At 39.2% G+C, this 25715-nt stretch overlaps 4 protein-coding genes and 1 pseudogene across 7 annotated transcripts; 3 read left to right on the forward strand and 2 right to left on the reverse strand.

Moving 5' to 3' along the window:
• The first annotated feature begins 755 nt into the window (after positions 1–755).
• On the forward strand, positions 756–15824 carry LOC126602154 (mechanosensitive ion channel protein 10-like). 4 transcript variants are annotated; one of them, XM_050268987.1, is made up of 6 exons: positions 757–1160; positions 1245–2351; positions 2450–2573; positions 2893–3186; positions 3267–3469; positions 3619–5274. In XM_050268987.1, exons 1-6 carry the CDS (start codon positions 1006–1008, stop codon positions 3890–3892), a joined length of 2157 nt encoding a protein of 718 aa, XP_050124944.1. In that variant the 5' UTR covers positions 757–1005; the 3' UTR covers positions 3893–5274. The 4 variants fall into 4 exon arrangements, 2 of the variants coding, with proteins under 2 accessions (XP_050124944.1, XP_050124943.1); XR_007615999.1 differs by lacking the exon at positions 3619–5274 and adding an exon at positions 15797–15824 and having other exon boundaries at positions 756–2351; positions 3267–3542; XR_007615998.1 differs by having other exon boundaries at positions 756–2351; positions 3267–3542; positions 3619–3746.
• LOC126602734 (mechanosensitive ion channel protein 10-like) lies at positions 13200–15151 on the forward strand (annotated as a pseudogene).
• A 1210-nt stretch (positions 15825–17034) lies between the features above and the next one.
• Positions 17035–17639, forward strand: LOC126602161 (uncharacterized). The gene has a single exon (XM_050268990.1). It carries the CDS (start codon positions 17138–17140, stop codon positions 17513–17515), a length of 378 nt encoding a protein of 125 aa, XP_050124947.1. The 5' UTR covers positions 17035–17137; the 3' UTR covers positions 17516–17639.
• A 197-nt stretch (positions 17640–17836) lies between these two features.
• On the reverse strand, positions 17837–20837 carry LOC126602155 (replication protein A 70 kDa DNA-binding subunit A-like). Its single transcript, XM_050268988.1, has 2 exons — positions 20301–20837; positions 17837–19646 (listed from the first exon to the last, which is right to left on the reverse strand). The coding sequence occupies exons 1-2, from the start codon at positions 20555–20557 to the stop codon at positions 17963–17965; spliced, it is 1941 nt and encodes a 646-aa protein (XP_050124945.1). The 5' UTR covers positions 20558–20837; the 3' UTR covers positions 17837–17962.
• Positions 20838–21851: 1014 nt separating this feature from the next.
• On the reverse strand, positions 21852–24354 carry LOC126602158 (40S ribosomal protein S3-2-like). The gene is made up of 6 exons (XM_050268989.1): positions 24197–24354; positions 23954–24101; positions 23675–23846; positions 22591–22645; positions 22364–22495; positions 21852–22249 (listed from the first exon to the last, which is right to left on the reverse strand). The coding sequence occupies exons 1-6, from the start codon at positions 24230–24232 to the stop codon at positions 22049–22051; spliced, it is 744 nt and encodes a 247-aa protein (XP_050124946.1). The 5' UTR covers positions 24233–24354; the 3' UTR covers positions 21852–22048.
• Positions 24355–25715: the final 1361 nt, after the last annotated feature.

Raw genomic sequence — 25715 nt, forward strand, 5'->3', positions numbered from 1 at the left:
CGATTTGATTATGACGTTTATACGATAAAAGTACATTATTCATCAAAAGTAAAATATGTGCATTTCCCAATGCGGTGAACGTGAGTATTATTCATCATATAATAACCTAACAATTACTATAAAAGGAAAACTAACAAAAAACATACTAGTATTTGCTAAAGTAACAAATCATCAGTTGTTACATTAATTTCTCTATAAATGCGATTAATTGTATAATTGAGAATAATGATGTATGCTCGATTGTGTTTATAAAAGTTTTGTTACAAAAAATAATTTTCACACTCTGAATATGTTTGTTTAGTTTTCGAGTTGAATAAATTAAATATTTCTACTTTGTTTTTTGTCTACTATAAATAATGATGTCCAATTAGATAATTCTAGGAAGACTAAATTTGTAGATAAAATTTAAAAAAAACTAAATGACACGGAAATTGATGATTGATTATTACTTAACTGTTGATAAACGTGTTCATTTTTACTGTCAACACATCTTTAGTCTACAAATTTTGTGTCGCTAGCATTATTCCTTCCAATTAGTTCGGTAAAACTCACTATATTTTTTTATGTTTTTTTTTATTTATTTGGACGCGGTTGGATTTGTTTAAATTCGTTAATATTTCCCAGCTTAAATGATATCACCCGGGAAATTAAGAACAAACACAAAATGGAAGCCTCCTCCTCTCTCTCCGTCAGTCGGTCAATAATTTCCAGCGCCAAAACAACTTTATATATTGATAAAGAAACGTTAAAATTTGTCTTCTCTGTTTCTAATTTTCTCACACAATCCTTTTCCATAGAATCCTACTAAATCTCTCTCTCTATAAAACTCACATTGCACAGCACTGTGCTCCAAGATTGCTTTGAGCTGTGTCTGTCTCCGGACAACATTGCAAAGATTCTCGAGAAAGTTCAAAACTTTCCCAGAAAATTCAAAGGGTATTTTCATATTTTGCTCACTGTCCAAATAAGTATCAAAGCTTGAATCAGTGGCGGAGAAAAGTGACAATGGAAGGTGGAAAAGGCGTGGGGGAGAAGAAAGGAACAAACGATGTAGTTTTGCAGATTTCGGTCGGCGAAGAGCGCACAAGTTACAACAAAGAAACCAGAGACTTGAATCTTCAGCTGACGGAGCTTCAGTGCCTCAGAGTCTCCGGCTCTTCTTCGCCAGAAATCCCAAGGCCGAGTCGTACGCTGCCGCCGTGGAAGCCGCCGAAAATCCCAACCGAACCCCTGCGACCTCCGTTTTCGCGGTCGGTGTTCTCGAAACCCAAGTCGAGGTTCGTTGAGCCGTTTCCTCAGTTGAAGTCAACTGCTAATTCTTCCAATGTGGCATCGCCAAGCTCCAAAATCGCAGGCACAACACCGAGAGATCTGAGGTCCGCCCCGATAACCCCAAGAACACCGTTGGTCGACGGCGGCGAGGAGGACGATGATGAGGAGGTTTATAAGACTGCAAAGCTAAAGGTGTGTGCGAAGTCCGGTAAGAAGATAAAAAAGTTGTCATTGATTGAGTTGGTTGCATTTGTTTGCATTGTTGTGTTTTTTATTGCTGGCTTAACTGTACCTACGTTGGAAAATAAGATGTATTTGGGGTTGGAATTGTGGAAATGGTGTGTCTTGGTGTTGGTTGTTTTGTGTGGTAGATTGGTCACAGAATGGTTTATCAATGTTCTGGTTTTCGTGATTGAGTTGAACTTTTTGCTTAAGAAGAATGTTTTGTATTTTGTTTACGGGTTGAAGAGAAGTGTACAGATTTTTATTTGGTTGGGTTTGGTTCTTCTGGCATGGGGTTTGTTGTTCGACAACGGAGTGAAGAGGTCAAGGAAAACCTCTAGGATCCTAGGTTATGTTACACGGGGTCTGGCTTCGTGCCTAATTGGAGCGGCCATATGGCTGGTGAAGAATTTGTTTGTCAAAGTAGTAGCTTCTTCATTCCAATGCAATAGATTCTTTGATCGGATTCAAGAATCAATCTTTCATCAGTATGTTCTCCGCACCCTTTCCGGGCCTCCACTGATGGAAATGGCAGAAAGTGTCGGGAGGGCCCCAAGTAGCGGTCGGTTGAGTTTCAAAAATTTGAAGGGAGGGAAAAAGGAGGGGAATGAAGGGGCCAAAGAGGAGGTGATTGATGTAGAAAAGCTCAAAAAGATGAACCAAGAGAAAATTTCTGCTTGGACCTTGAAAGGGTTGATTAATGTAGTAAGGAGTTCGGGGTTATCTACCATCTCCAACACACTTGAGAGTCTTGACGATGAGGAGAGTGAGCAGAAAGGTAAGGAGATTACTAGTGAGTGGGAAGCAAAGGCTGCGGCTTATGATATTTTCCTGAATGTCACCAAGCGTAGCAACAAGTAAGAATTTCATTTTTTATTTTTCAAAACGTTCATCCAAACCTTTTGATGACTTCTTTATCTTTAATTTCTCACTATTTTTAATGGTAATGGACTAGGTACATTGAGGAAGATGACCTCTTGCGCTTCATGAAAAAGGAGGAGGTCGACATTGTTTTACCTCTGTTTGAAGGGGCAGCGGAAACTGGCAAGATCAAGAGAAAAGCTTTGAAGAACTGGCTGGTAAATTCTAATTGGTTCTTTTTTTATCTGAAACTTTTTATTCTTGGATGCTATGCACCCATCTGCGCAAAAGTTGCAGGTTGAGTTTACATGACACTTATGCACTGAGAAATCTACAATGTATAATGCTACCTCAAACTACACTTTGCATACTTCTCGTGATATCCCGCTGTCACACGTAGTTATAAGTCTTCAAAACTACCGTTGATAGGATCTTAATTCTGCATGTTGTAACCGTTGGATTTCAATTTTCAAGTCTTTTTCAGCCAGCAACATTCGATTTAAAATGAAGGGCTCTTAACATTATTATTGTTTTCAGGTGAATGTTTACCTTGAGCGCAAATCACTGGCGCATTCCTTAAATGACACTAAAACAGCAATTGAGGAGCTGAATAGGCTTGCCTCAGGGTTTTTGCTTCTGGTGATCATTATCGTGTGGCTACTTCTGATGGGATTGTTTACGACAAACATGCTAGTCCTTATAGCATCTCAGCTTTTAATGCTGGCGTTTGTATTTGGTAATACTGCAAAAACTGTGTTTGAAGCGATCATATTCGTCTTTGTGATGCACCCTTTTGATGTAGGGGACCGTTGTGTCATTGAAGGAGTACAGGTAACTTCAAAACCCTCGTTCTTCAAATAACTTTTTACTTCTACTAAAAGAACTTTACTTGACGTATTGAAACTTGACAGCTTATTGTTGAAGAGATGAACATATTGACAACAGTCTTCTTAAGATCTGACAACGAGAAAGTTTACTATCCAAATTCAGTACTGGCTAGTAAACCCATCAGCAACTTCTATAGGAGCCCGGAGATGGGTGATTCTGTTGATTTTTCTATTGACGTTTCTACAAAGATTGAGACCATTGTGGCTCTAAAAGCCAGAATAAAAGAGTATGTTGACTTCAACTTGTAATACTGCTAGCTAGGATCCTCGATTGGATTCGTATAAAATTCTTCTGTTTGGGTAATTCTGCTATCCTAGTATAACTTTTTATTCATCTGTCTTGCATCTTTTGTTGAAGAAAATTGAATATTTTCAGGTACTTGGACAGCAAGACTCAGCACTGGCGTCCTGCGCATAGCGTGGTGGTTAAGGATATTGAGGACGTTAACAAAATGAAAATGGCTCTTTATGTTACACATACCATTAACTTTCAGAACTATGGCGACAAGACCAGTCGGAGATCAGATTTGGTCTTTGAGCTGAAGAAAATATTTGAAGATCTTGGTATAAAATATCACCTCCCGCATCAAGAAGTTCATCTCCGCTATGTCGGATCATCGGCTGCAGAACTTCCACCCACATGGCGGTGATTGTTTCTGTGTATGCTCACTGTTCTAAAAATCCCCGCCTAGCGCCGGCTAGGCGGTTGACCACCGTCCTAATTAATGCCTAGACGTTTGGAAATAAAGAAAGGGTTCTTAGACTTACTGAGGCGCCCGCCTAAACCTGCTGAGGCGCCCGCCTAAATCGCCTAAGCACCTGCCTAGCTCGTCCAAACCCATCTAGACACCCGCCTAGGTTGTGACTCACTTAGACAGAAAATAGATAACTTTCATTTTGCATTTTATTTTTTCAATAAATTGGAAAAGACTTCTTGATACTTAAAGGAACACACATTAAATATTTGTTCCCTGTGTTTTTATTATGTTCCAATAGCTCATATATATGTCATTCTATTTTGTAGTTCATGATGAAATCATATATATTTTTAATATAAACAGACACTTATTTACACGAAATATAATAGATTTAATTAAATCCGCCTAGGCACATGACTAGACCCCGCCTATCTACCTAGCTGCTAGGCCCTAACCTACCGCCCAAGTAGTGCCTAGCGTCTGTTGCAAATACGCATCTTCTGACTCATGTCATTAACTTGAAATTTTCGTCGCATTTGCTATGGGGAGGCGTGAATGAAGTTGCCACAAATCTCATCAGAACAAAAATAAAAATGTAGGAAACGCTGAGATACTGAGATTTACGTGTTGGTATATGGTCCAGCCCATGATCAGTGTTCTAGATTATTCTAGTAAGCAAAAGATGTGGCTGGAGCATGCTAGACAATTCTAGCATGTTATTAAGTTGATGGAAGAAGCTAGAGAGTACTAGCTTCCTTGGTTGCAAATGGAAAGATCTAGAAGCTACAATTTTGTGACTAGTCTAGAATTATCTATGCTAGAGGTTTGAAGAACACACTAGAAACTAGTAGAATGCCAAACCCTCACCTATAAATATGGTGTGATGTTGTAGTGAAGTAACCAATTAAGAACCAAGTGTGAGTAGTAAAAGATCAAGTCCAAAGCTAGAGTTCCACTCCAAGAGTGAGAGTGAGAGTGAGAGTGTTCCACTACACATTGTGAGTGAAGTTTAGAGTAATAGAAAGCGTGTGTCATACTTTCTTGTATCCATCAAGCCTTGTCTTTGGCTTGGTAAGACTACTCTTGTTGTACTCATCTTTTTCATACAGTGAAGATTGATCCTTGTTTCGTGGACATAGGCATAAATTCTTGGTGTTCATTTTCTACTTTACCTTGTGCATTCTCTATCTTGTAGTACCGACATTCCTAACATTACAATAGTTGGTAGAGACACGATGTTGTACTTTTAGAAATGTTTATACAAATTTTGAATGTATTTATGTTAATTGTAAAATTGATTAATTTCAATGCATGAACTCAGAGTTTTCTTCCTCTCTACCCTTTTCAATTCCTTTGATGAGAAGCAATATGTACATTGAGGACTGAGTTTCAATATTAAAACATAAGGTTAAAGTGATTAGTTGTTGCGTTTAGCTTATAACTAAGCATAATGTTAAAGTATTGACCAAGTTGAAACAAGAGCTAAAGTGGTTTAGTGTTGATGAATAAGTTGAGAGCGTGAGTGATTTATATCACCTTTTTATTGGTGTCAGATTAAAAGCATGCCTAAGCTCGCGGATTTTGTAGAGCACACTCCACCCTTAATAGGCTAGTAGCAAATGAAAAATGAACAACCTCAAAAATAATACAGCTTATACTTTCCGGTCAATAATTTAGAGCCATTCCCCTGTATTCTGCTTCTACTGATGACCTTGCCATCACATTCTGTTTCTTACTTCTCCAGGTAATCAGATTACTAGCTGTGAACATAAAATATCATGATGTAGGCCGTCTATCAGTAATATACTCAGCCCAATCTGCATCAGTATATCATACCACCTCCATATGTCCATGCTTGTTGTACATAAGACCTTTTCCCAGAGCTCCCTTTAAATAACTCAAGATCCGCATTACCACTGACATTTGATCCTCACTTGGTGCATGCATAAATTGACTCACCACACTTACCACATAAGCAATGTTTGGCCTAGTGAGTGACAAATAAATCAATTTTCCCACTAACCTTTGATACCTCTCCTTATTTATCGGGACTTGATCTTGATAGATTGCAGGATGATGATTCTATACAATTGGAGTGTCCACCGATTTACATGCCAACCAACATACCAGTTTCAGATAGCAAATCCAACCCCTATTTTCGTTGTGACAAGTATATCTCTTCTCAAGACCTAGCAACTTGACTACCTAAAAAATACTTTTAAGTCCCCCTAGATCTTTCATTTTAAACTTTTTCCAATGTCCATATGTTGAACAATTGCACAGTATTTCAGCGAGAATCGATGAGTGGAGACATATTTTACAATAGAGCTCTTTTGGAGAGTACCTGTCTGACAATTTTCCTCAATTCTAAAAGGTAACACATAAAGTGATTTACTAATTTCTGGGTGAGCACTTACCTTAAAATATCCGTTAAATCATTGACAGGTGCTGAAGGAGTGTGAGGGGGATTGTCATTTGAGCCCATTTGGACAGGCGGCAGGAGGAGGGAGAAGCCCACGAGGGCTGGCAGCATCAGACGGCCCACTTTCCGTGGTCTCAATCAGGAGGCCGACCACTTGGGGCTGTCTCAATTCAGCATGCCCACTGTCTTCCACATGCACAAGAGACGTATTAATTTCTGACAAATGTGTTTTTGTGTTTTTTTTTTTTTGAAAGACCTTAATATTTGGCGGGTGAGAACAAACACGATGGAAGTCTCTTCTTCTCCGAGAGTTCTCTCCCCCTCTGTCAGTCGGAGTCGGTCAATATTTTCCAGCGCCAAAACAACTCTACACATTCATAAAGTCAGGATTTGTCTTCTGGATTTACCTTTCTATTTTTCTCACTCTTTTCCATAAAATCCTACTAAATCTCTCTTCCTCTCTCTAAAACTTACATTGCACAGCACCGTGCTGCAAAATTGTTTCAAGCTCTCTCTCTCTGGGGGCAACATTGCAAAGATTCTCAAGAATGTTCAAAACTTTCCCGGAAAATTCAAAGGGTATTTCCATGTTTTGCTCACTGTCCAAACGAGTATCTAAAGCTTGAATCTTCTCCTACAGTGGCGGAGAATAGTGACAATGGAAGGCGGAAAAGGCGTGGGGGAGAAGAAAGGAGCAAAGGATGTCGTTTTTCGGATTCGGTCGGCGAAGAGAACACAAGTTACAACAACGAAATCAGAGACTTGAATCTTGAGCTGACGGAGCTTCAGAGCCTCAGAGTCTCCGACTCTGCTGCGCCAGAAATCCCAAGGATGAGTCATACGCCGCGGCAGGGGAAGCCACCCAAAATCCCAACCGAGCCCGCTTCCCTGCGAGCTCCGCTTTCGCGGTCGGCGTTCTCGAAGCCCAAGCCAGTTGTTCCTGGTGAACAGAAGGTGACTAACGAAATTCCCCACTTGAAGTCAACTGCTACATTCCCCCAACGTGGCATCGCCAAGCTCCAAAATCGCATGCACAACACCGAGAGACGCTCTGAGGTCCGCCCCGATAACCCCACGAACACCGTTGATCGTGTAAAACTTAAGAACGCTTTAGAGTTCACTTCAATTGCATACCTTTTCAAAGAGAGGCCGCATGTATTTATATTCCATTTCAGATTACATCAGGGAAAGCAATCCCTATTTACAAGGCTATTCAAAACTTCAAAGATTACAACAAACTATACAAAGGATATATATCCCAGAAACAACAAACATTTGAAAGAGTTGTAACCTAAGCTAACTCTGCATGGATAAGAGTTTAGAGTGATCACAACTGCCTGAAGTCTCAAAAGCAAGAGTTGTTGAATAAGTGGCTGGCCAAGTGGAGAACAAAACAAAAAAGCTTTTGGCTATTAAACAAATCAAAAGAAAAAAAAAAAGACAACATGATTATGTTTCTTCCTTGTTTTGGGGAAAAGAAAATGATGATGTCTCTTTGGCTTTTTTTTAAAGAAAAGAATAAGGGGGTTTCTGTTGGGGCACTAAGTGTGAGAAAAAAAGCTCATTTCGTTTTGGAGTAGAGAGATAAGAGAGCTGCTGAGAAAAGCAGAGCAAGCTGCAGAGCATCAGAAAAAATAGAAAGGGTGCAGCAACCCTTCGTTGAAGAGAAGAAGAAAGTGCTCTTCTTTTTTTGTTAGCAATCATCCATCATAGTTGTTGTTGTAATAGCTTTGAGCTATATGTATAGAGAAGAAATTATACATTATATTTCTTTCTCTATTTGTTTATGTGCTGTGTGAGAGCTATTGGGTGTATTGGGTTATTTGGGTTGTGAGATTGCCAACACTTTGTAAACTCCCATTTGGTTGATAGTGGATTATTGGGTGAGCTCATACTGCTCCGAGGACGTACTCTAGTTACATTGACTGTTGAGGAACCTCATTAAAATCTTGGTGTTCTTTTATATTTTTGTCCTTGCATTCCATTTGATATATTTCCTGTGGGTTAGCTTGAGTTGGTTCCATAAGGTTTGGTGTTATCCTAGCACAACAATTGGTATCAGAGCACTGGTTGCTCTTGGGTACTGTCTAGTTGCTAAAGATGTCAGACAGGCAAGATGAGAATCCTTTTGGAAGCAGCTCCGGGTTTGCAAGAACTACGGTGCAAAATGCAAAGTTCGAAGTGGAAAAGTTTGATGGCACAAACAACTTCGGGATGTGGCAATGTGAGGTCAAAGATGTGTTGGCTCAACAAGATCTACTTGCCGCTTTGGAAGAGAAGTCGGAAGCTATGTCGAAGCCGGAATGGTAGAAATTAAATTTATGGGCTTGCTCTTCAATTCGGTTGTGCCTTGCAAAAACTCAAAAGTATTTTGTGATGCGGAAGACATTAGCAAGTGTGTTGTGGCAAAAATTGGAAGACAAGTATATGACAAAGAGTGCAGAGAATCAACTACACTTGAAGAAAAAGCTCTACCGCTTCCAATACAAAGAAGGTGCAAAAATGATTAGACACCTTGATGCTTTTAATAAGTTGATTGCCGACTTGTTAAATTTAGATAAGGATGTTAAGGATGAAGATAAGGCCTTAATATTGTTGAATTCCTTGCCGGACTCTTATGAGTATTTTGTTACCACTATTACGCATGGTAAAGAAACTGTGAAATTTGAAGATGTGTCAAATGCCTTTATGAATTATGAAATGAGGCATAGAGATAAAAACCATGATAGTACCTCTGAAGCTTTATTTGTTAGAGGTAGATCATCGGAGAGAAGATCATCTTCTAGTAGGAAAAAATCACAGTCTCGACCTAGAGGAAACTCTAAAGGTAGAAAACCTTTGGAAATGGATGAATGTGCCTTTTGTCGTAATAAGGGCCATTGGAAGAAAGATTGTCCTAGATTGAAGACCAAAGACAAAGAAAGTTCTGAAGCTAATGTTGCTGAGGTTGAAACAGATTTTTCTGATTTTGCTTTAACCACTTTCTCATCATTTGATTGTGCTACTAAGTGGGTGTTGGATACGGGTTATACTCATCATATGACTCCTCACAAGGATTGGTTTTCAAGCTTAAAAGAGTTTAATGGTGGTGTTGTGTTCATGGGAGATGACAATCCTTGCACAACAAAAAGGATTGGTACAGTTCGTTTGAAGTTGCATGATGGCATGATTAAAGAGTTGACAGGTGTTCGGTATGTACCGAATTTGAAGAAAAATCTTATTTCTTTGGGAACTTTAGAATCCAAGGGCTTCAGGTTTCATTCAGATGGGCAGACATTGAAAGTTACCTATGGTGCACTTGTTGTGATGAAAGCTCCTCGATGTGGTCATTTATATCTATTGCAAGGAAGCACCGTGACAGGTGAAGCGTCTGTAGTCTTAGAAAATATGGGCACATCTGATTCAGATACTACTAGACTGTGGCATATGAGATTAGGTCATGCCGGTGAGAAAGCTCTACAAGGGCTTGTGAAACAAGGTCTTCTAAAAGGTGCCACGACTTGTAAGCTTGATTTCTGCGAGCATTGTGTCTTGGGGAAGTAAACTAGAGTGAAGTTTGGTACTGCTGTACATCAGACGAAGGGCATTCTTGATTATGTGCATTCGGATGTTTGGGGTCCTACCAAGACTCCCTCTTTGAGTGGTAGACATTGGTTCGTGACCTTTGTTGATGATTATTCAAGAAGATCTTGGGTCTACACTATGAAGCACAAGAGTGAGGTATTAAGCATTTTCTTGGGTTGGAAGAAAATGGTTGAGAACCAGACTGGGAGAAAGATTAAGATTTTGAGATCGGATAATGGTGGTGAATACACATCTGACCCTTTCTTGAAAGTTTGCAAAGAAGAAGGGATTGTAAGACATTTCAGTGTCAAGGGAACTCCACAACAAAATGGAGTTGCAGAAAGATTGAATCGAACCTTGCTTGAGAAGGTTAGATGTATGTTGTCTCAGTCGGGTTTAAGCAAGTCATTTTGGGCAGAGGCAGTTAATTATGCATGTCACATCATCAACCGGTTACCCTCAGCTGCTATTCAGGGTAAGACACCAATGGAGGTATGGACTGGAAAACCTTTTTCTGATTATGACTATATCTGTATTTTTGGTTCACCTGCTTATTTTCATGTGACTGAAAATAAACTTGATCCTAGAGCCAAAAAGGTTATCTTTCTTGGTTTTAGTAGTGGTGTCAAAGGTTACAGGTTGTGGTGCTCAGAGATGAAAAAACTTGTAATCAGCAGAGATGTGACACTTGATGAAGAAAGTATGTACAAAGTCTCTGAGAAGAATGTGAAAGATGTCCAACAGGTGGAGCTTGAGAAAGTTGCCTCTGGTACTTCAAATCCTATTTTCGCTGATGTTGAAGCCACTACAAGTGAAGAAGTTGGAGACTATGAGGATGTTGAAGAAATTGAACTTGAAGATTCTATTCAAGTTGAAGAGCAAGTTTCACCTCAAGAGTCTATTGCCAAGAACAGAGGAAAGAGACAAATTACCAAGCCAGCACGGTATAGTGACTATGTTGCTTTTGCTCTTCCTATTATCATTGATGATATTCCATCCAATTTCGAGGAAGCCATTGAAAGTGAGGAGAATGAGAGGTGGTGCAATGTCATGGGTGATGAGATGAATTCTCTCTTGAAGAATAAGACTTGGGAGTTAGCTAAATTGCCTAAGGGCAAGAAAGCTATCGGTTGCAAATGAGTGTATGCCAAGAAGGAAGATGCTAATGAGAAAAGCAATGTGAGATTCAAAGCAAGATTAGTTGCTAAAGGGTATGCACAAAAGGAGGTATTGACCACAATGAAATCTTTTCTCCGGTTGTGAAGCACTCCTCAATTCGCATTATGTTAGCTCTTATTGCACAGTATGATCTTGAGCTTGTGCAACTTGATGTGAAGACGGTTTTCCTACATGGTGATTTGAATGAAGAGATTTATATGTGTCAACTGGATGGGTATATAGTGAAAGGGAAGGAGAATTTGTTTTGCAAATTGAAGAAATCACTTTATGGCTTGAAGCAATCTCCAAGGCAATGGTATTTAAGGTTTGATAAATTTATGAGAGGCCAAAATTATTTTAGAAGTCAATATGATCATTGTGTGTACTTCAAGAAGTTGCAAGATGGGTCTTTCATTTATTTGTTGATATATGTTGATGATATGTTGATTGCCTCAAAGAATGTTGAAGAGATTGAAAAATTGAAGAAGCAAATGAAGAATGAGTTTGAGATGAAGGATCTTGGTGAAGCGAAGAAGATCCTTGGCATGGAGATCACTAGAGATAGAGAGAAGGGTTTGGTCAGTTTGAATCAAAGACAATACCTTGAGAAGTTGATTCGGAAGTTTGGAGTTCATGATTCAACAAAACCGGTTAGTACCTCTTTGGCTCCTCATTTTAAATTGAGTTCTCTACAATGTCCTAAAACTGATAAAGAGAAACTGAAAATGAAAAATATACCATATGCAAATTTGGTTGGTAGCTTGATGTATGCAATGGTATGCTCTAGACCGGATATTGCTCATGCAGTTGGCATGGTGAGTTGATATATGCATAATCCAGGTAAAGAGCATTGGCAAGCAGCTAAGTGGATATTGAGGTATCTCCATGGTACTCGAGATGTTGGTTTATGTTTTGAGAGAGAGGACTCTGGTATTGGTCATTTTGCAGTTGGTTATGTTGATTCAGATTATGCATGTGATCTGGATGGAAGGAAGTCTACTACAGGCTATGTGTTTACTATGGCTAAAGGGCCAGTTTGTTGGAGGTCCATTTTGCAGTCGTCTGTTGCCTTGTCTACTACAGAGGCTGAATATATGGCAGTTGCTGAAGCTATAAAGGAGGCCATTTGGATACATGGGCTGATTAGAGATTTGGGGGTTGATCAGAAGCAGGTGGAGGTACATTGTGATAGTCAGAGTGCCATTTATTTGGCTAAGTATCATGTTCATCATGCGAGGACCAAGCACATAGATGTGCGTTATCACTTTGTTCGTGAAATTGTTGGTGAAGGGGAAATCATTCTCCAGAAGATTCCAACTAAAGACAACCCCGCTAATATGTTGACTAAGGTTGTTGGTGTAGCCAAGTTTGTTCATTGCTTGAACTTGGCTCACATTTTGCCTATATAAAGAAGGCGTTGAGCAGTAGGAGTTTTGGAGCATTTGGCTCGGCATAAGTTGTTCTCTTGCTAATGTTTGGGAGTGATGTTGTGTGTTAATTGTGTTGGTTGGCTTATCATGGCGTTTTTCGGAACTTGGCCAAGGTGGAGATTATTGAATAAGTGGCCAAGTGGCCAAGTGGAGAACAAAACAAAAAAGCTTTTGGCTATTAAACAAATCAAAAGAAAAAAAAGGACAACATGATTATGTTTCTTCCTTGTTTTGGGGAAAAGAAAATGATGATGTCTCTTTGGCTTTTTTTAAAGAAAAGAATAAGGGGGTTTCGGTTGGGGCACTAAGTGTGAGAAAAAAAGCTCATTTCGTTTTGGAGTAGAGAGAGAAGAGAGCTGTTGAGAAAACCAGAGCAAGCTGCAGAGCATCAGAAAAAATAGAAAGGGTGCAGCAACCCTTCGTTGAAGAGAAGAAGAAAGTGCTCTTCTTTTTTGGTTAGCAATTATCCATCATAGTTGTTGTAATAGCTTTGAGCTATATGTATAGAGAAAAAATTATACATTATATTTCTTTCTCTATTTGTTTATGTGTTGTGTGAGAATTGTTGGGTGTATTAGGTTATTTGGGTTGTGAGATTGTCAACACTTTGTAAACTCCCATTTGGTTGATAGTGGATTATTGGGTGAGCTCTTACTGCTCCGAGGACGTACTCCAGTTACACTAACTGTTGACAAACCTCGTTAAAATCTTGGTATTCTTTTATATTTTTGTTCTTGCATTCCATTTGATATATTTGTTGTGGGTTAGCTTGAGTTGGTTCCATAAGGCTTGGTGTTATCCTAGCACAACAAGAGTCTCACGCTGACTTGGTCTAACAGATCGACGGCGGCGAGGAGGAAGATGATGAGGAGGTTTATAAGACTGCAAAGCTTAAGGTGCGTGAGAAGTCCGGTAAGAAGATGAAAAAGTTGGCATTAATTGAGTTGATTGCATTTGTTTGCATTGTTGTGTTTTTGATTGCTTGCTTAACTGCTCCTAAGTTGAAAAAAAAGATGTATTGGGGGTTGGAATTGTGGAAATGGGGTGTCTTGGTGTTGGTTGTTTTGTGTGGTAGATTGGTCACAGAATGGTTTATCAATGTTCTGATTTTCGTGATTGAGTTCAACTTTTTGCTTAAGAAGAATGTTTTGTATTTTGTTTACGGGTTGAAGAGAAGTGTACAGATTTTTATTTGGTTGGGTTTGGTTCTTCTGGCTTGGAGTTTGTTGTTTGACCGCGGAGTGAAGAGGTCTAGAAAAACCTGTAGGATCCTAGGTTATGTTGCACAAGGTCTGGCTTCGTGCCTAATTGTTGCGGCCATATGGCTGGTGAAGAATTTGTCTGTCAAAGTAGTAGCTTCTTCGTTCCAATGCAATAGATTCTTTGATCGCATTCAAGAATCGATATTTCATCAGTATGTTCTCCGCACCCTTTCGGGGCCTCCACTGATGGAAATGGCAGAAAGAGTTGGAGGATCCCAAGTAGCGGTCAGTTGAGTTTCAAACGTTTGAAGGGGGGAAAAAGGAGGGGAAGGAAGGGGCCAAAGTGGAGGTGATTGATGTAGAAAAGCCCAAAAAGATGAACCGGAAGAAAATTTCTGCCTGGACCCTGAAAGTGTTGGTTAATGTAGTAAGGAGATCGGGGTCATCTACCATCTCCAACACACTAGATAGTCTTGATGATGAGGAGACTGAGCAGAAAGGTAAGGAGATTACTAGTGAGTGGGAAGCAAAGGCTGTGGCTTATGATATTTTCCTGAATGTCACCAAGCGTAGCAACAAGTAAGAATTTCATTTTTTATTTTTCGAAAAGTTCAGCCGAACTTTTTGATGACTTATTTATCTTTAATTTCTCACTATTTTTTAATGGTAATGGACTAGGTACATTGAGGAAGATGACCTCTTGCGCTTCATGAAAAAGGAGGAGGTCGGCATTGTTTTACCTCTCTTTGACGGGGTAGCAGAAACTGGCAAGATCAAGAGAAAAGCTTTGAAGAACTTGCTGGTAAATTCTAATTGTTTTGTTTTATCTGAAATTTTTTATTCTTTCATTCTATGCACATCTGCGCAAAAGTTGCATTTCGAATTTACCTGACACTTCTGCACTGAAAAGGCTACAATGTATAAGCTACCATATGCCGCTGTCACACAAATAAGTCTTCAAAACTACCGTTGATAGGATCTTAATTCTACATGTTGTAACCGTTGGATTTCAATTTTCAAGTTTTTTTCAGCAACATTCGATTTAAAATGAAGGGCTCTTAACATTATTGTTGCTTTCAGGTGAGTGTCTACCTTGAACGAAAATCGCTGGCACGTTCCTTAAATGACACTAAAACAGCAATAGAGAAGCTGAATAGGCTTGCCTCAGGAGTTTTGCTTCTGGTGATCATTACCGTGTGGCTACTTCTAATGGGATTTTTTACGACAAACATACTGGATTTTATATATCTCAGATTTTACTAGTGGTGTTTGTATTTGGTAATACTGCTAAAACCGTGTTTGAAGCGATCATATTCGTCTTTGTGATGCACCCTTTTGATGTAGGGGACCGTTGTGTTGTTGAGGGAGAACGGGAAACTTCGAAATCCTCTTTCTTCAGTTAACTTTTTACTTCTTCTAAAACAACTTTACTTGACATATTGAAACCTGACAGCTTATTGTTGAAGAGATGAAATATTGACAACGGTTTTCTTAAGATCTGACAACGAGAAAGTTTTCTATCCAAATTCAGTACTGGCTAGTAAACCCATCAGCAACTTCTACTACGGTTGAGACTATTGTGGCTCTGAAAGCCAGAATAAATGAGTATGTTGGCTTCAACTTGTTCTACTTCTCAATTATTTATTGGATTCAAATTGCATCTATATATAGAGGCTCTCTCTGCTAACAAAACCAACTTATAAAGGCATGTTGCGTTGTCTGTGGAATTTAGCAAATTATTTGAACCAGGTGGCGCTATTGCTCGCATTGTCATGACCTGCAACATTAGAGTTTAGGGTCCTTGGAACAGATAGAGTTTAAAAGCTGCTAGCTAGGATTCTCAATTGGATTCATCAATAAAATTGTTCTGTTTGGGTGATTCTGGTATCCCAGTATAACTTTTTATTCATCTGTTTTGCATCTTTTGGTGGTTATATAGCTTCTTTTTTTCGTTTTGCTTCTCTTTTGGTACGGGATCTGTTTACCTGTGATTTTGCATTGCTGTTACATGAACATCCACTGGCATAAGCGCACCTCTGATCGATAGAAATGAGTTGCTGAAGAGAACTGAATATTTCAGGTACTTGGACAGCAAGACTCAGCACTGGCTCCCTGGCCATAGCGTGGTGGTTAAGGATATTGAGGACGTTAACAGAATGAAAATGGCTCTTTATGTTACACATACCATAAACTTTCAGAACTATGGCGACAAGACCAATCGGAGATCCGATTTGGTCTTATAGCTGAAGAAAATACTCGAAGATCTTGGTATAAAATATCACCTGCTGCCTCAAGAAGTTCATCTCCGCTATGTCAGATCATCCACTGCAGAACTTCCTCCCACGTGGCGGTGATTGTTTCTGTGTATGCTGCAAGTAGGCATCTTAGGACTCATGACATTAACTTGAAATTTTCGTCGCATTTGGTAGCGGGAGGTGCGAATGAAGTCGCCACAAATCTCATCAAAACAAAAATAAAAATGTAGGATGTGTTAGAATTCATCTCGGGGAAGTTTTCGATTGTTCGATTGAATAGCACTTGGTATGGATGAGTTTGATGAAGAATGCTCAGTGGAAGGAGAAAAATCTCAACTCTGAGATACTGAGATTTGTGAGAGCTGGTGGAAACACGATGCTGTGCTTTTAGAAACGTTTATACAAATTTTGAATGTATTTATGTTGATTGTAAATTGATTAATTTAAATGCATAAACTCAGTTTTTCTTCCTCTCTAGTCTCTACCCCTTTCAATTCCTTTGATTACAAGTATTATGTACATTGAGGACTGAGTTTCAATAAGATCTTAGACAGTGCAAAAGGACACCAAGAATTTAGTGCCCCTTTGTCCGATTAATAGTTTAGTGTTTTTTAATTACCTATTTAGAGGGATACTGACGAGGGGCTGGACGAGATGATTCAAACAGCAAAATTAGGCTAGTTGCGAAGAATATTGTTTTCTGAATTCTTGGCGTTCGATTTGAGTTCACGATACTTTTTCAAAATGAGAACAACGAGACAGTACAATTCACAGCTTCATCGTGACATAAGACGGACTTGAGCATTTTAACAATATTTAAAGGATTAAAAACAACTAAACAGAGAATAAGTTGTATATAAATCACGATTAAGTATGTCACTAATATAGTGGTAGGTTTGATACCATTAGACTATTCGAATAACAAGCATGGTTCAAATTTCAGAATCAACCCCAATAGGATAAGATAACCTTATCCACCAATCCCAAGTGGGAACCTGCCACGTCGGACAAAGATAATTGACAATCTTCCCACCTCTCATTAATCTGCCCCTTCCTCTTACCTCTATCACTCTATCTACCAAGAAGCACCTCACATCTGACACAAAAATTTCACACAGAAAAAAACACCAGCTTTTAGAGAGAGAAAACCAAGCTAGAGAGAGAAAATGGCATCAACCACAGCAGTTACAATGGCCATGCCATTGACCAATGCAACCCAAAAGAGGATCCAGTCGTCCGCTGGGTGCTTCTTCAAGCCACTGCCACTGCCACTGAGGCCTTCAAAGGCACTGGCACCCGCGGCGTCAAAATCGAGCGGGAGGCTCCTAGTCAGGGCTTCATTGAAGGAGAAGGCGGTGACTGGAATCACGGCGGCCGCGCTCACCGCCTCAATGGTGATCCCGGAGGTGGCCGAAGCGGCCTCAGGAGTTTCTCCTTCCCTGAAGAACTTCTTGCTCAGTATTGCGGCCGGCGGCGTTGTAGCTGTTGTGATCATCGGTGCTGTAGTTGGTGTGTCCAATTTCGACCCTGTTAAGAGAGGCTGAGGATATTGATGATTTTTCTATCTTATTGTACCTGTTATGTAATGTTTATGTCTGTTTTCCATATGTGTAATATGTGACTCTTATTCGACTCGTAATTTGGCAGAAAAAACTGTGAATTCTGATATTTCGTCTTTCGTCTTTCGTCTTTCGACTTTTGTGCAACAATTCGAAACACAATGCAATCACAGAAGAAGAAAATCATAGAGGGCAACGGAAAACGAACAGAGAAAGAAAACACCATGACCTCAATGCAGAAATTTATATTGTCCCCGGGGAATACACCTACGTTTTACAGTGCCTACTATATAAATGCTAAACTGCTTCACAGTCAATAGATAACAATTTCAATTTCTGTGCAAACTTGCCGAATAGAAATGTAAATACTCCAAACATTGCAATCAGTTGCAACTGAGCTACATCCGATAAAATTTAACTCGATCGTGTACATTACCTAGAATATTTTGAAATCCTATCAAGCATGTATCTGCTCTCTGAAGAACAGTTCTCCTTATCCGCCTTCACTATGGTGATCTTCACCCTCTGCTCATCGCCATACATCTCCTCTTTGATTTTAAGCTTGAACAGAAACCGGTTAAAGATACTGCTCCGGACTATGTCTCCAAATCTTGAATCATCCTGCTCTTCGTACTTCAACAAGTACAGCTCCTTTGCTGAGCAACCCAAGATCTCTTCCCCAGTTTCCTGAAAAGCCGTCGCCCAAGTCAATCCAGTATGGTCTTGAATTTGGGCCTGAAGAAGATACCGATAATCACACTCCTCAAATTCTTGATTGCACCTGTCACACTGCCATCCTCTGTTTCCTGACCTCGACACCTTTTTGTTGCACTGCCTATCTCCAATCATCAAGGGACAGGCTGTGTAACAGAAAGAATCTGTCTTAATGAAAGATATTGTCGCCTTCACAGTGACCCAGTCTGGCTTATCTGATCTTCCAAGACCTTCATCCTTAATCTGAGAAACGGTTTTGCGTATCTCATTCTTAGTTCCTCCCGGAACAAAGTCTTTAGAAATGGAGACAGAAGCAGTATCCTTTCCCCCTCGGTCAAACCAGTCTCTCAAGGTAAGAGCATCAGAAATTTCTGGGTTTATGAATAGTTGTGTAGAATGAATTGTTCCAACGGACTTCCCACTGAAATCATTAATCTTCCCAGCTTTAACAGCTAAAACTGGGGAAAACCCAGAAGCCAACATCTCTTCAAGCTTTTGACCTTCCCTGTTGCAGACATCCCCCCAAAGGGTTAGCTCAACGCTCTTGCCCGACCAATCCTTTAGATTCAGAATTCTTCTCTGAGTTTCCATACCATTCTTCCTCATGATAGGAACAGAAGGATTGACAGATATCACAATACCAATAACATCAACAATAGAATTACTTTCACCATTTTCAATTTCACTAATTGGCCTGAAGTCGAAGTTTTGCGCTGGTATGGAACCATCTTCATCAGGGCAGAGGTCCACAGTTGAACTTGCATCCAAAGTTATCTCCCAGTCATTCTTCAGATGGTTGAAATTCTTCTGTGCAGGTTTCAAGCTTCCCTTTGAAATCAAGTAAACTCTGCCAACCTCAATAATATCATAGAAGCGGTCAAGAACAGCATTGAAGCAGGTAATTCTTATTTCCCCGCCTTCTGAGTCAAGCAGGTCGAAAGAGAAAACTTTACCGTCTCCTTTAGCATTGTTATACCGACGGGGGTCCCCTTTTGCTGTGACCCTTGCCTTGATAGCCCATCTTCCCTGATAAGGATTCAGAGCGTTAATGGGAATGATCCGTGCTGGTGCCTCGTTCTTCATGATTGGACCACGATTTTTGTACTGTGGAGGTGGTTGGTAAGGAGGTTGAACAGTAGCTCGAATATTTGGCGCATTGTGTGCAGAGCTTTCAGGATGAAGACGAGGTCTGACATTCGGCCTCTCAGAATGAAAAGTAGGTCTGATATTCTGCCCATTGTGAATAGGATTTTGCGAAGTCATACGATTACTGGCTGACTGCTGAAAACTGCCATTAGGCAATGCATTTGGAGTATCTGAATTAGGTGCACCATATGGTTTTGGATTCCCAATAATGTCACAGTTCAGTATGATAGTTTCCATGTTCAGCACAACAATAACCCTGTACAAAGAGTACAATGTCAAAACTTGCTGCAAACTTCAAAACAGGAAACCGTGAAAAATAATCAAACGGAGATATAGAAGTTCTTGTATCAAAATGTGCCGACTCTATACATTCATTTTGCAACTTACATCAATTTTAAGCTCTTCAGTTACATAATTTTAAGTTCTCTTTTATCCAATACAAATGAACCTCATTTCTCGAGTTGGATGAACATCAAGCAGGGAGTTGCATATAACAGCTAACTTGCACAAATCCGCACAAACAAAATAAACTACTCAATTATCAGATACAAGCTACAAACTGCCAGTCCAACGAAACCAGGACATTTCATTACATACAATTTATGTGAGCTCATAAATTGATATAATCAAATTTGAAAACTAGATTTCTTGAAACGAAAATCGCATCTGATCATTGCTCAATCAGCCACTGTATAATCAGCTCAGATGCAGACTCTATAGCATTCAGTTGACTCCAAAATCTCAATTCAACTACTTGAATCAGCATCGTAACATTATCATAAACACATTCTAATCACAAGCAAAATCTCATTTAACAATCAAAATTAATGCTAATTAATCAAAATTTGAAAATGATATATATATATATATATATAGAGAGAGAGAGAGAGAGAGAGAGAGAGAGACTGACTGGCGGTTCTGGAGAACGGTGCAAATGTACTCGGTGAGCTGGACGACGGAACCTATCTGGACACGGTTGGTCTTGATTCGGTCGTTGAGCTGCGAAGAGATCATGGCGTGCTGAGACGAAACGCCGTCGGAGACCATGAATCGGTACCTCTCCTGCGTGCCGATGAGCTTAATATCGACCACCTGCACCAACGGCTTCAAATTCAAGTCGCCGCCTATCACCACCGCGATGGCGTTCGGCGTCAGGTTCACGGGCATTTTGAGAAACCCTAGGGATAAGCGTGTGTCTTTCGGGGAGGAGGACGACGGCGAGGGAAGGGTAGATTGGAAATTTGACGAGAGATTGACGATGGAGTGAGAGACGGTTGTGTAATTGGCGGGTTGACCGAGTGAGAGAGAGGGATTTTGATTTTTCGAATCAGGTATTTAGGGGTTTATATAGACAGGTGCTTTGGGTATGTGAAATTACAGTTTTGTCACCGCCCTTCCAATTTTTCTTCTTCTTTCCTGCGTTTGGGATATTGAAGAACTTACACAGGAAGTCGCATTTGGAAATTGGAATGTTGTGTGCTTTCTTTAACCAAATCTAAACTGCGAGAAAATGATTTGAATTCATATATATATATATATATAGACACATATGAAAGCACATTTGTTTTAGTTAAAGTGACTATTCACGTCGTTCATATTTGAAATGTATTGATTAAAGTAATTCTTCTCCCAGATCCTGCGTAAAGCGGAAGCCTTGTGCACGGGTACGACCTTTATTGATTAAAGTGATTCATGTTTCCTTATTTGAAATTATATTAGTTATAAATTTTATCTAGTTCGAAGATAAACGAACTACCCATTTGATAATATTAAGAGTCGCAATGACTTCTCTACGTTGCGCCCATTACTAATAAGTAAAATGTGCAATTAGAATCATTGCTGTTTGCAAGTGCTTTATCTAAAAGGGCTTTTATGTAAGCATGTAAAAAAAATTCTTAAGCGTCCAAGTAATCGCTAAAAATACATGTTTCTTCAACAAGTGCTTTTCTGGTATTTTCCAAAAAATTCGTTAACACTTTCGACGGTGTAAAATGCACTTTCAGTCATTTTTTATAGCAATCTCAAACAAGTCTTTAATTTTTTATTTTAATACATGATTTATTTTACACCAAAGAGTGGAAGAATAAATTGATTGTAAATTGTCATTCCAAAATTCAAACGTAAAACCTCTCACTTAACAAGTCACTTAGTAATACGGTCTAATAGTATTCCTCTTCTCTAGTAAGTGTAAGGTCTTATATTCATTTCGATTATCACTAATGACGAATTTGAACCGCATTATTGTTAGCCCATTGTGAAACTAAACTCACCCCTCTCCTTTTAGTGTGAATAATATCGTTTGTTCAAAAATAAAAAAACCTCACTTACAAGTCAAAATAACTACATTGTAGTATAAGTGGCAGCCCTTAATATTTTCTTAAATTTTAATTTCGACGGAGTCAGAAATGCAAATTGAATAATCGCGTCTCAAACAAAACACAAGGGAGGGATGAGTGAGAAGTTGGAGGCAGTAACAACTACGAAATTAGATAAATTTTAAATAAAAATCGTCTGTAGTAAGATAAAATTTGAGAAACGACTCCGCCCATATTTTGGTACGCAAAAATTGACACAGGAAACAAATATTTAAAAAAGTCGACACTGAAGTTACAAAAGAAAAAATGGATGACTATCTCGGAACATATGTGATGAAGAACTTCAAGCCACAATCGGGACCGGGGACTCGATCACAGTTGGGGCCAAAAATTCCTCTGCTACAGGGGCTGCTACTACCGGCCTGATATATTCGTCCTCCTTCGGTTGGTGAATTGTAACAAGGTCGGGTAAGGGGGTCTTGGGGCCTTGCTTGCCCTTGGGATCCCAATCGAGCATAATCTTTACCTTAATACCAAGCACACCCTGTACGCAAACATATGATCAGTTGATTAATAACAGTGACTGATTTGGACAGAAGAAAAAACCTGACCCTTGGAGCACAATGGGAAGAAGAAGAAACAGGTGAGTGGGACAAACCTGTCGGAGGAGGACATGCCTCACAGCAGCATCGATGTATTCGTTGACTGGCTGACCAGAAGAAATCATGTATCCATCCTTGAACTTCATGGACTTGGCTCGCGCAGCCCTTAGCTTTCCACTAATAATCACCTGTTACCATACCAATACCAGCTGTTAATGTACCAGTAACATCTAACGTCAAGTTAAAATTGCAACAGGAAAATCATAGCCGAACTGCTAATGACCTCACAACCCTTTGCTCCACTTTCCATGACAAATCTCAAAACACCATAGCAAGCCCTGAAAGGAACATCCATAGGCAGATTAGTTACTAAACAAGCATTTAAAATGTAAAAAATATACAAACCCATGTGGAGTCCATTCATAAACATAATTTGAGAGCATTGGCAATGCCACTATTTAGATAAACTTAGAAAATTGCTCACCCTCGTCAATTCAAAGATACATAGATTTCAGAGCCACTGATTAAAAAAAAGCCTGATTACTAGAAATTACAATTCGACTGAGTTTATAGTTCAAAATGAGTATTAGAATTTCCAGGCCTACCTAACAGTATTAGTGCATTTCACACACATGTTCCCTCCCCAAGGTTACTGCATGAAAACAAGGACGTTTCACGAGGAATATCTCATGGAGGATGTCAATCAATTTTGTCAACTTCCGACACAAATTTGGTATGAGAACACCAATATGCTTTGTAGATGACATGACACAGAGCCACTGATCCCAAAAGAATGAGCCTGATTTCTAGAGATTACAATTTCACCGAAACCCAAGGTGAACCCAACAGTAATGGTCCATGATAAACATGTACCCTCCCTAAGGTTACTGCATGAACACAACATTTCACGAAGATTATCTCACAGAGGATGTCAATCAATTTTGTCAACTTCCGACACAAATTTGGTACGAAAACACCAATATGCTTTGTAGATGACATAAGACCACATATCACAAATTGGAATATAAATAGTTGCAGACATTTAACAATGTACCCTCCTTGCGGTTACTGCATGAAAGAAATGGACTTCATGGATGATGGCATGGAGGATTTCAATCAATTTCGTCAACTTCCGACACAGAGTTCGTATGAAACCACCAATCTGCTTTGTAGATGACATCTAAAGGAAACCAAATGGCCAATACAATGCAGCACATTCTCAACATACAAAATACAAAATAAGCTTATCCCCAATCTGTCTCAACATCACAATATACTTCTATACCAACCACCAGATTCATAAAACATATTATCCTGATTCGGCATTCGATCAGTAACAAAGAAAGCTTTGAGGTCAAATCATATACCTGCGGACGGCAAGACCACCGAGAAGCTTGTACCGGAGAGACTCAGCCTGAGCTATAGCACAAAGCCCTCTGTTGTTAACCTTCTCAGCGTAAAGCTCAACGCTGTTTTCCGGAAACTTAAACCTCTTCTGTACAACAGAAGTTAGCTCTCTAATCCTCCTCCCCTTCTCTCCTAATAATCACAACACAATGCACACATAACAATCAATTAATTAACATAAACACTTAATCAAATCACAAAAAATCGACTCTTTATCTAATTAAAAATGATAAACATACCCAGAACGTTTTGGGTTCGAGTGGCTCGGATGATGATCTCGGTTCGCATCGGCGTAACCCTAACTTCAACGCCGGAGTAGCCATCTTCGGCGAGCTCTCTGGTAAGAACCTCGTTCAGCTCGGCGAAGAAAACGCCATCGGCGACGAACTGCAACCAAAAACAAAGATGAGAGCTTTAGTTGAAAATGAGATTGATTTTCTCCAGTGTTATCGGGAAACAAACAAGGGAGGAGAAGGACTGACCTTACGCTTTTTGCTCATTTGGGTCGCGGTCGCCATGGTTGTGGATGTAAAAGATGCAGAGATGGGATCTGAAATGTGGTGGCGGGTGCTCTGAAAACCCTAGATTTTGTTTGGCACCGGGGTTTTGGGATAAGGATATGAGAGGGTTTATATGTATAGGTGGAGACGGATCACACGGTTAGATGGGTTTTCTAGCAATTTCTATGGATGGATGAGATTCGTCCTAGACTTCATTTTTCATTTGGAATTAAAAAATAAAAATAACACGAACAACATCACTTAAGAGTTGCAGATCACGCTTTATCATAATGGTATAAAACAATCATGTTTACATACTATGGTGTGTGTTCGATCTTCACTGATTCCTCCTACTCCTTACCAACCAACAATTTAACTCACTAACATTATTTTTGTACTTAAAGAAAAAAAATCATCCCTTAAAAGTTGAAAGAAGAAACATGAGTTAGGATGCACACTAAAACTCTTCATAAGGTCCTAACTTTGAATTTCATGGATGATAGTCGTTGATAAAAGAACGTTGATTAAGATTGAAGAACATATATTATTATGTTAGACTTAACAATTGTGGTAATGTTATTTTTTATTCAAGGATAGGGGAATTCAGCTTTACACTTATTTCAACGTTGAGAAAATAATTGTCAAGACTTTTAGCTAGTAACGAAATCAGTAATTTTGTTGGAACATTTTTTTTTTTTAATTTATAACTAGGAAAGGGAGAGAATTCAAAACTGATACATAATTTAGAGAGTTTGGCTATTTCACCTGAGATGTATTGATAAAAATTCAACACTATATCCACTAAAATACTAGACCACATGCAACTTTGTTGGAAGATATGTTGCATCATTGTTTTCTTGCTGCTCGGAAGTAATCAAGAAAAATGTTCTTTGTTCACTAACGGAAATGGAAGATCCAAACTTGAGACTTAATGACAAGTAGACCGAAAGCTTGTTTGTAGCAAATCTTATTTAGACATGGAGTGTGAATTTGTGTTAAGCCACTCAATACCTCGTCACAATAACAAGATATAAAACTCGTCATTCAAATAAATTGAGCCTAGAATATTACAAATAAAGAAAATTGCCATTACAGCACAGTTGGTGAGATGTATGCTGCCGTATGCATCATAGTTGTGACTTGTGTGTCGGAAAAGATGACCTAAACAAACTCAATATGTTATCCATGGACCTAAAGCCCAAATACCCAGAATCTAAGCCCAAAATTATAGGTTTTTGGGTTATCAGCTTGTGATAAAATTATAATGGACTCCATCAGTCCAAGTCTAGAAGACTTGGGTTGTATATACAAGTTAACTATGCGTCTGAAGTCCTTTCATTATGTTTTTAGCTAAAGATAGAGAAATTTGAAGGCAACATTTGGTACTAATTGTTTATACGTGGGGTAGAACAGTTCGTAAGCAGATCCAACTTATATAGAACGAGTTCATTATCATTAATTCACTATAGCGTCTTGGTTTAATATAATTTTTTTTTCACAT

This window comes from Malus sylvestris, chromosome 15 (assembly GCF_916048215.2).
Source record: "Malus sylvestris chromosome 15, drMalSylv7.2, whole genome shotgun sequence".
In the NCBI taxonomy this organism is placed as follows: Eukaryota; Viridiplantae; Streptophyta; class Magnoliopsida; order Rosales; family Rosaceae; genus Malus; species Malus sylvestris.